Raw genomic sequence first — 9993 nt, 5'->3', positions numbered from 1 at the left:
AAGGACGGATTTATGATTTCGTTGTTTGTGCTCGCGGAGGGGGGAAAAACGCGAGCCGATATTTGAAATGGAGCGTCGTCTGGATCGCCGATGCGGTGACCACAAGTCCACACAAGCATCTCGTTTTCTTTTACTTTCTCCCACCTCCACGTGGTGTTTTCTGATTGGTTATCGTTTTCCACAGGAGAGACCCGAAGCTTTTCCTCTACGGCGTTAAAATACAAAGGTGGGGGCGAGTGCCGCCGTTACCAAGAACCGATGCCCGGAAAAAGTCTTCTCCGAGACGCAAAGAAGAGATAAGAGAAAGAAGAAGAAAACAAAATCTCTAGGGTTGGAGTTAGGTTTAGGGTTCTTCGTGGGGGCTAATAAGAGAGGAGGGGAGCTCCCAGCTCAAGGATCGAAGGTCTTCTCTACCTAAGCCCTTGAGATGCAATCGTTTTTCTCTTGGATGAGTTGGACTCTGTGCAGTTCTTTAGCTTCAAAATCGCGTCCTTGATTTAGATTTTCTTATGTGTATCTCTCTATCTAAGTTGCCGGGAAGTTTTGGGCATCGGAAATGTGTTTGATGCTGGAAAAGTAGTTTTTTTTTCTTTAAAGCTGTGATCCTTTGTCAATGAAGTGAGATTTCGCTTCTCTGTCTGTGTTCGCGAGAATATGAGTTGTGGTGAGGAGCTTAGAGATGGTAGAGAAGATGGGGAAGAGTTCAGGAGGCCTGGGATGAACAGAGTTGCGGATGATTCGATCCAGTTGGGAAGGCGCTCGGTTGGAATGAATGGGATTTTTACGGCGTCGCCGCAGTTTGATATTGATGTGAAGCTGCTGATTGACCCAAAGTTGCTTTTTATTGGATCGAAGATTGGAGAGGGAGCTCATGGGAAAGTCTACGAGGGAAAGTAAGTACAAGTTTCCGATAATTTTGTCTTAATATATTTATATATCTTTTTCTTCTTCATATTACCTACTTGTAATCATTGTTAATTTGATCCAATTGTAGTACTGTCGTAATCAAGCAAATCCAGGATAGATATAATTAACCGCACAAAATGGAGAATATAGTTGAGTCAGCGTTATTATTGAAGTTTTTGCAGCGTCACTTTTTCCTTTTTCTCATACAGAAGCCGTATCAGCTTCTATGAAAAACTACAACTGATTAGGCAAAATACATTTTACTGCCCAAAATTATGATCTTTATGCAGAAGGACTTTGTAGCACACCATGCACATCTACAGAACAACTTTACACGGTGATATTTATTCAGTAATCTGTTAATTACCTATATTCTGCATATTTAAACTTCAACCATGTTCTGAATTCTAATTTATTTCTTGATCCTAGTGATATGATAATCTTGAGAGATGTTCTACTGTCGCACTGCTTAAGTAGGAATGCCTTTTACTTTGTCTAACTTTTCCAGATGATACTAATATTTGACGTTTTTTTTTTCTCTCAATAGTCACTAGTATTATCATTATTAATATCATTTGAGATACGAGGCTTACGTTATTGATGCGACCTTAACTTCTTAGTACTTTGTTGTTGCATGAACTGAAATTACATTTCTTTTTGCCCTTGTAAATGGTTCATCTATTAAGTTGTTAATCATGCTCTTGGTTAATAGATTTAACTGCAAAATTTTCTCTGCCCTACTTATAGTCATTAGCATCATATGATTAGTTGTGCCTTTTGGATATGTTATAAACTAGGTATGGTGGTCAAATTGTAGCAATCAAAGTTCTGAATGGTGGCAGCACTCCTGAAGAGAGAGCGACACTTGAAGCTCGATTTATTCGAGAAGTTAATATGATGTCCAGAGTGAAACATGAGAACCTTGTGAAGGTGCATTCTCAGCTTAATAAATTGCAATGTTTGATCACATTTATATTGGTGCAAGATTGATTACTAATTCTAACTAGTTACAACTTGTATACTTTAAGCTTAGGTATTCTTACCTTAAATAGATAACGTTGTTGTTTTCTTTTTGGCTTATATATTTTAAGCTTATAACTACTTTCTTCTTCTATGAAGTTCATTGGAGCGTGCAAGGACCCAATCATGGTTATCGCCAGTGAGCTACTACCTGGGATGTCACTAAAGAAATATTTGACTAGTATTCGCCCCAATCAATTAGATCTTTATAAAGCTATTAGCTTTGCACTTGATATTGCTCGTGCTATGGACTGTCTACATGCTAATGGGATAATACACAGAGATTTGAAACCTGGTACTACTCTCCTATTTTTCTTTTGCATAGAACATCATTCGTTAGACCTAAGTGGCATGCATAAAATAGATATAATATTGTTTTACTATACTAATAGCATCTTTCCTGAATTTGGGAAGTCATCTAGTTTTAGTTGTAGCCTTTGTTCTGTGTTATTTTTAATCTTTCTATTGTTAGTAAAATGCATAGTATGACTTATTTCTACTGTTGTTTCTCAATGTTTACTAATCAAAAGTAGTTTAAATGTGCAGATAATTTGTTGCTTACTGCAAATCAAAAGAATGTGAAACTTGTTGATTTTGGACTTGCAAGGGAAGAAACTGTGACCGAGATGATGACCGCTGAAACTGGAACTTACCGATGGATGGCTCCAGAGGTAACAGACTAGTGGACCACTTTTTATGTTGATACACTAGTAGACAAAGTTTCATGTTTACAGCCACTTTGAACTCTGCATATAGATTTTGGGCAATTAGTGAACAGTTGCAATTAAGTATCAATGTTAACAGCTTGTTTTTCCTACTCTAGATTTGAGTAATGTTCTCTAATTGGTAGTGCAAAATAATTTATATCGGAAAAATAATTCATCGAAGACACTCTATCTATGGCGCGTTGGCACTGTTTACCTTCTTTGGGTCATACTTTTCATAGGACCTTGAAGTCTATTCAAAGGTCAGATGGCCTTAATCAAATGATTCAACTATTTGAATTAAGGTAGCACTGAGTTGTCTTAATTTTTATATGTGAAGCTTATCTCTGAGGTAACAACCTTTTCCTGTAATGTTGTTTCACCATATACAAATCATATTTCCTTTGCTTCATCTTCATAACAACCTTTCCTTTTTGTCAATTACATTTATTATTGTTTTGCATCTTAATAGAGAAAGTTTTAAGTATAGACTTCAAGATTTCAATCATGGTTTGCTTTGTGTTTATAATAAAACAATAACTCAACTCATTCTAAAGTCTTATGGCATTGCAGTTGTATAGCACTGTTACGCTGCGACGTGGAGAGAAGAAGCACTACACAAACAAGGTTGATGTGTACAGCTTTGGTATTGTTTTCTGGGAGTTGTTGACCAACAAAATGCCGTTTGAGGGCATGTCCAACCTGCAAGCTGCGTACGCCGCTGCTTTTAAGGTAAGAATTAACTTCACATTATAAGTGCAAGTAATATGCTGCAAAAGGAAGATTTTTAAATTTTTTTTGTAATCCCATCCTATAACCACTTGGCTGAGTGCCAACTATGCATGCTTCATCTTACTAGATAACATGGTTACCAGTATTATGTTTCTCGAATGTACCCGTTACCTGTATTAAATAGGTGACATAAATAAATCTATAATAATCATGTAATGGAAATCTACCGGCTGATTATGACAGAGTGCTCATTCATTTCAGAAGATGACTATTGGATAGTGGACTTATGTTACACCTAGGATGACATTATTCTTAAAATCGTATATTATCTGATCTTTTCTCATTTTCATTTGCACTTTGTTCCAGATTTTGATTTACAGTTGTTTGTGATCTCCTAATGCCACCTTTATGTGAAGAATCTTTACTTTTAGAAAACCTAATGCCTTGAATTGGTAGTCAGTTTGACTAATATATAATTTCTATATCATATCTGTAAATTATTTTTCTCCTTGGAGGACAAGCACAACCTTGTTGCTTTACTATATAAGCTGCTTGATGGATCTAGGAAAAAGAAAAGAAAGAAAAAAACTAGAACTAGAAAGGAGCAAGCAAATTGCCCATGGAGTACTGAAGTTTACTTCTGGAAATCCATGTCAAGGCAAGTTTGGCTCGTATGAATTTCTTAGAATATATTACCATGGTCACTGGTTGCATATCATAGCTAGGTAAAATGTCAAGGAAGTTTTTGAGTTTGTTGAACCATTTTTTCTGGTTAACGCAACCATGTCCATGCATTCTTCTTCCTCATGCAAAACAATCAATGAATATTAATTGCACGAGGAAGAAGATTTCATGTCACTAGAAGTGATTTAACCACTAAACTAAGAGTGATAGAGGATTATAATGGTCATATTCCATGATCAATTCACTGTAGTGTTGAACTTATGCCTTCACATGCCATGATATCCATGTTAGCCCTGCTATGTTGAGAACTTGAGATTGAAGGTACAAAAGTTCCATTTGGAGGTTGTGCAACCTGTGTATTTGAACAGAGGTCCTAGTGTCGGATTAGAGGGCACCTAAAATGAGTGCTTTGGATGAATTTCACGGATCATGGTTTTTTCCCACATATTACAGCACACGCCCATATACAAACTAATGGAGAAGGCCTTTTCCAAGACAGAAAAGAGCTTGGAAAAGAACACGGGCCTTTCTCACTTGAGTGCGACATCTGGCCAGACCAACTAAAGCAGACTCAGTTAAATAAAGAACTAGATCCAATCGACTGGATTAATCCTGATAAAATAAGTAGTCTTAACTATATAGATTCTAAACTAAGTGTAACACAAAATAGAGCCAGTCTAACTTCAACTTTCAACTGAGACCAGATAAGCATGGACTTCATTACATTCTCCGTAAAGTCCATTCTAAAGAGCTCGATTCTTACTTGATTCTTTTGTTCTGGACTTCATTACATTCTCTATAGAATGGACAATCCTTAGCTATAATTTGTTTTTTATAGTGTTTCACAATTATATTCTGAGCATCTGCTATCAACTATTTTGCGAGATCAACATCATTCTCTTGAAAGATAAATGTTTCCAGATGCCAATTTAGTCATGTAAATAGTAAAATCGAGTATTTTGGTGGAAATCTGTGTTTGTTGCAATATAAAATACAATTTTCTATTTAAGTAAAGTATTTACATTTGGATTACTATTTGCTGACTTGAGCTATCTCTTGGATTCTGGGTTGGCAAAAGCAAATGCGTCCACCATTTCCAGATGGCACTCCTCCAGAACTTGTGTTCATCGTGCAGTCGTGTTGGGTCGAGGATCCAAATTCACGGCCAAGCTTCAGCCAGATAATACGCATGCTAAATGCTTTCCTTTTCACACTTCCTTCACCTCCCTCTCAGGAACCTGAAGCTGTTCCTGTCACGATGGGTCATAGGGGGACACTTACAGCCACATCCTCTGCACGCGGGGGCAAGCTTTCTTTTCTTCGTCAGCTCTTTGCAGCAAAGAGGGTAGGCAATGGTAGGGCATGATCAATAAAAAAGGTTTCTGATGTTTCTGTCTGATAGTAGTAGTTTAGTACAGGTTACATGTAATACACGGAAAGCATGCTGAATAGAATAGTAACTGTAATGGATGTTTCTAAAGAGCAGAAATACAAGTTATATATGGCTTATTCCTGACCCCATTATCTGATCTTCTTTTACTTTGATTCATTGAACCCCCCCTCCCATTTTCTTTTTAGCTACAAGCAGTCAGCTTTTCTGGGTCTTAGTGGGCAACATCTTGTTCAGCTAAAGATTATTAGGAATCTCCATGCTCAATCCAGCTTCACGAACACTAAAATGGTTTTTAGTGTTTCGTCTTGTTTATATCATATTACAAAAATGTAGTATTTGAAAGACGATGACAATATCTACAGTTCACATCTGTTAATGTAAGTTCCGTTGTTCCTTTTTTTGCATTGTAATGAACAGCAGGCTTTCCGGTATGATGAACAATGCAGTGTACTATTTCCGTTGATCACTTTTTGAGGTTGGAACTTGGAAGTAGTGGGTGTCAATATTGTTATGTAACATGATCAGCTGCTGTGTTTTCTCAAACAAACAAACAAACAAACAAACAAATAAAAAATAAAAAAAATATAAGGATCAGCTACTGTGCAAATGTCTTAAAGTCTTCTCATGCAAGACTGCCGATCCTTACTTTACCTTTTGGTTTCCAAATAAGGTTTGACTACTGAGTTGTATTCTATTATTCATCGTATCTGATATTTGTATTCTACCAATTAATTTGTTGATGCTTCTGAGTGTGCTAATATAATGATTTGTTGTTTCTTATCTTAAACCTTTCTGCTTCTGGAAACATCATCCTAAGTTTATGAATGAGGTCGTCTACTGACCTGATATTTTGTAAATTGTTTCTGCTCTACAATCTGAATGCAGACAAATGGAGATGCTGCTCTTATAGCATGGTTGAATGAGATAAGGGATATAAATAATAGATCTTTAGAGTAATTCTCGTTCTTGAATTGGGCCGACTTTATTCTATGATAACAGTTATTTCAGGATAAATAATTTTTATTTTTTATTTTTTAATTCCAAATTTGTTCTTAGCCTGTCTACTCTCAAAAGTTGGGGTGTTTAGAATAACTCTAGGAATAATGGGGATAATACTGATTCATCCCTCATTCATACACTCTAGGAAGAAAGGAGGAGGTCTACATGATGACTTGGACCATGCAATGAGAATACGGATCTTTATGTCTCCGTGCAAGGAAGAAGTCTTTCTAATTTTGACAACAAACGATGCCCTCCATCTATGATAGATGAGCTCCTACAGCAACTATGACCTCCCTCTCTTACAGTCCCAGACACCTCCTCCTCCTCCTGCAAGACTCCTCCACCATGAAGCAACTCAAGAAAACCCAAGGCCTTCTCACCAAATCTGGCCTCGTCCATCACCAACCTCTCACCACCAAGCTCATCTCCCTCTCCGCCCTCTCTTCCTGGGGCAATCTTCACTACGCACGCAGGCTGTTCGATGAAATTCCCGGCCATCTCCAGTCACCTTCCCAGTATAATTGCCTCATTCGCGCCTACTCCACTAGCATTTTCCCCTCTGAATCAATCCATCTCTACAATCGGATGTGTCGCGCCCAAGTCCCCGCTGCACACTTCACCTTTCCTTTCCTCCTCAAAGCCTGCGGCCGCTCCTTCTCCGCATCCGTTGATTCTGGCAACCAGATACCCCCTTTTGGATTCGCTCAGAAGGGTTGTGAGCTCCATTCCCGCGCCTTTCGATTGGGTATTATCCACAACTCCTTTGTACAGAATTCTTTGATGTTTATGTACTCTCAGTGCGGGAATCTTGATGGTGCATGTAAAATATTCGAGGAAATGGTTTATAGGACCCCCGTGTCATGGAACACCTTGATGGCTGCTTATGACCGGCATGGCGATCGGGTAATGGCTGAACGATTGTTTCGACAGATGCCTGAGAGGAATGTAACGTCATGGAATAGCATGATCACAATGCATGTGAGGGCAGGTGATGTGCGGGCCGCAAGGAGGGTGTTTGAAGAGATGCCCGAGAAGGACGCTATCTCGTGGAACTCCATGATTGCAGGATATGTTCGCTTTAAGCGGTATAAGTGTGCATTGGAGCTGTTCCGGCAGATGCAGGGGGATGAGATGGAGCCAACGGAGCTCACAATAGTGTCAGTTCTTGGAGCTTGTGCGGAGACTGGAGAATTGGAGATGGGAAAGGAGATTCACAGGTATTTGAAGAATAAGGACATTATGATTGAAGGGTATGTGGGCAATGCTCTGTTAGATATGTACGCAAAATGTGGTTGCCTGAAGCTAGCTTGGCAGGTGTTCAGTGGAATGTCATTGAAGCACATTACTTGCTGGAATGCCATGATTGTTGGTTTGGCAGTTCATGGTTGTTTTGAGGAGGCTCTCGAGCTTTTTGCCTCCATGGAGAGGGAGCCAAGCCGAGTTGCAGAGCCCAATCGAATCACTTTTCTGGGTGTCTTGCTTGCTTGCAGCCACAAGGGTCTGGTGAAAGAAGGGCAGGCATATTTCAAGAGAATGGTTGAGAAGTACAAGATTGAGCCAGACATAAAGCATTATGGTTGCATGGTTGATTTGCTATGCCGATGTGGTATGGTCAAAGAAGCTTATCAGATGATTAAGGATATGCCGGTGAAGGCTAACTCGGTGCTGTGGAAGACTGTGTTAGCAGCTTGTCGGGTATACGGGCATATGGAGTTGGCAAAGGAAGCACTCAAAGAACGACGCGAACTGGGACCATTAGGAGATGACGAGATCGTAACAATTTCAAACATTTGTGCAGATGCTGAAAGATGGGAGGATGTCGAGAATTTGAGAACTAAGTTGATTGGCTGTAGCATTTCAAAGCAGGCTGGTTATAGTCAAATTGAGCTAAGCTAGAGCTTTATACATAATATATCGATGCCTTTGTCCATGAACACTGACATTGAAAGGTGCCACAACAGACTGATTCAGATCTCAAGCATTCACTGGATTGAGTTGCAGGTATTATCATTGCTGGACTACTTTAACGGCTTTTGCGACTTGGTCAGCTCCGTGCCATTTGAGAATTGAAGTTTTGCACTTCCAAACTGATAGTAACTGAAGCAAGATCGGGTGAGCAACAAGGAGAGCAAGAGAGCATAAATGCCACGAGACATTCGAGGATGATGGTGAAGTCTTCTGTGTAGGAGGATTGTATATAAGGACAACAAACTGGCACAACGTTAATGTGTGCATTTCTTAAGACTCAGAGCATTGCAGCTCCTAGCTTCAGTTTGCATAGTAATTCGTCCAGTTCTAGTTGGACTAAGAATGCTTCATATCTTATCTTTGCTAGAATAGATCCACTGCATGTCGAAATCTCTCAGACGACTCACTCACTCACTCCAAAGGGATCACTGTTTTAAGGTTCGGGCATTGAGTTATCCAATTTCCTAACTTTGTAATCGATAAGCTTTTCGTTGGTGCCTAATATCATTACCGATTTCTTTCTTTTGGCATTGCAGTTGTCTAGGCATGTCTGAACTCCTCCAATCCTCTCCATGGAAGCAAAACTAAATTGGGATTTGTTGTCTGGTGAATTATCGTATCATGCATCACCTTTATGTTATTCAAATTTCAAATGGGTTAATGAGGCAAACTGTCTACTACTCAACCATCAACTGCCAACTTTCAGCTGGTAGCAGGATCTCAGGCATCATAATTAGCAATCAATGTTTCAACCAGTGGTAGGTTACAGCCAAGCTGTTGTCAGCCTCTTCCTCAGTTGATATTTTGTCTCTCCTTCTCATCGATATCGGTCTTTCCCCTCGTGGGGTGCGACAGGGTCCAGGCAGGAGGGGCTCCTTTCTAGGTGCATCCTTTCTAGAAGATTTGAGTTTGATCCGTTGCTTAGGATACTTCTCTACACTATAATTATCTTCTTCTTTTTTTTTTACATGAACAGAAGAAATTTAAGGTCTTGCTTAGTTTGACCTTGATTTTTTTAAAAAAATAAATTTTATTAATATAAAGAATAAAATAATATTTAATTATTGAGTTAGTTTAAAAGTCTCTGAACGGAGTTTCTAAATTCAAAGCAAACAGGACCTAAGAGATGCAGCTCACTAGATGCATTAATTAATATCTAAGTGAATGTTTAGGTAATGTGCATTATGACATAGATTATCATAAAATGCTAAGTATGAGATTTCCACAAAGATTACGAGATGAGGAAATTGTGGAACAAAATTACTATGGCTATCAACATATCACCACTTCCAAGTGAAGTAAACATCACATGCAAGATTGACACACTCCATCATTGTACTTCAGAAGTCCAATTTGCACAACTTATGCTGGTCAAAATTTCGATTAATATTAATAATTGTTCATTTACCAGATGTCGTAAAAGAAGACTCTTTGAATATAATATAAAGACCAATATAGATGGTCTGCCAAATTTAGATCGAAATTATTAATATCTTAACGAGATATCGTCTATCTTTTATATATCGAGTGAATTTTATAAATTATATTCTATATTTTATTTATTTATAATCTATACTCAGCATT

General features: G+C 38.5%; 2 protein-coding genes across 2 annotated transcripts; both read left to right on the top strand.

Moving 5' to 3' along the window:
- Nucleotides 1-219: 219 nt before the first annotated feature.
- On the top strand, nucleotides 220-5567 carry LOC140775395 (serine/threonine-protein kinase STY13). Its single transcript, XM_073118660.1, has 6 exons — nucleotides 220-893; nucleotides 1704-1836; nucleotides 2026-2221; nucleotides 2473-2597; nucleotides 3204-3362; nucleotides 5125-5567. The coding sequence occupies exons 1-6, from the start codon at nucleotides 655-657 to the stop codon at nucleotides 5410-5412; spliced, it is 1140 nt and encodes a 379-aa protein (XP_072974761.1). The 5' UTR covers nucleotides 220-654; the 3' UTR covers nucleotides 5413-5567.
- Nucleotides 5568-5707: 140 nt separating this feature from the next.
- Nucleotides 5708-9407, top strand: LOC140775394 (pentatricopeptide repeat-containing protein At5g15300-like). The gene is made up of 2 exons (XM_073118659.1): nucleotides 5708-8847; nucleotides 8946-9407. The coding sequence occupies exon 1, from the start codon at nucleotides 6727-6729 to the stop codon at nucleotides 8335-8337; it is 1611 nt and encodes a 536-aa protein (XP_072974760.1). The 5' UTR covers nucleotides 5708-6726; the 3' UTR covers nucleotides 8338-8847; nucleotides 8946-9407.
- Nucleotides 9408-9993: the final 586 nt, after the last annotated feature.

Source organism: Typha angustifolia, chromosome 14, assembly GCF_048772165.1.
Source record: "Typha angustifolia cultivar Huaian chromosome 14, ASM4877216v1, whole genome shotgun sequence".
Taxonomy (NCBI): Eukaryota; Viridiplantae; Streptophyta; class Magnoliopsida; order Poales; family Typhaceae; genus Typha; species Typha angustifolia.
The sequence above is the reverse complement of the archived record's forward strand: the minus strand, read 5'-3'. Positions and strand labels throughout refer to the sequence as shown.

What these genes read in the sequence shown, in the direction of transcription:
- LOC140775395 (XM_073118660.1), top strand. Translation starts at nt 655, where the DNA reads ATGAGTTGTGGTGAGGAGCTTAGAGATGGTAGAGAAGATGGGGAAGAG. An exon ending in AACATGAGAACCTTGTGAAG is followed by an intron (nt 1,837 to 2,025) that starts GTGCATTCTCAG and finishes TCTTCTATGAAG; the next exon opens with TTCATTGGAGCGTGCAAGGA. An exon ending in ACACAGAGATTTGAAACCTG is followed by an intron (nt 2,222 to 2,472) that starts GTACTACTCTCC and finishes TTAAATGTGCAG; the next exon opens with ATAATTTGTTGCTTACTGCA.
- LOC140775394 (XM_073118659.1), top strand. Translation starts at nt 6,727, where the DNA reads ATGACCTCCCTCTCTTACAGTCCCAGACACCTCCTCCTCCTCCTGCAA.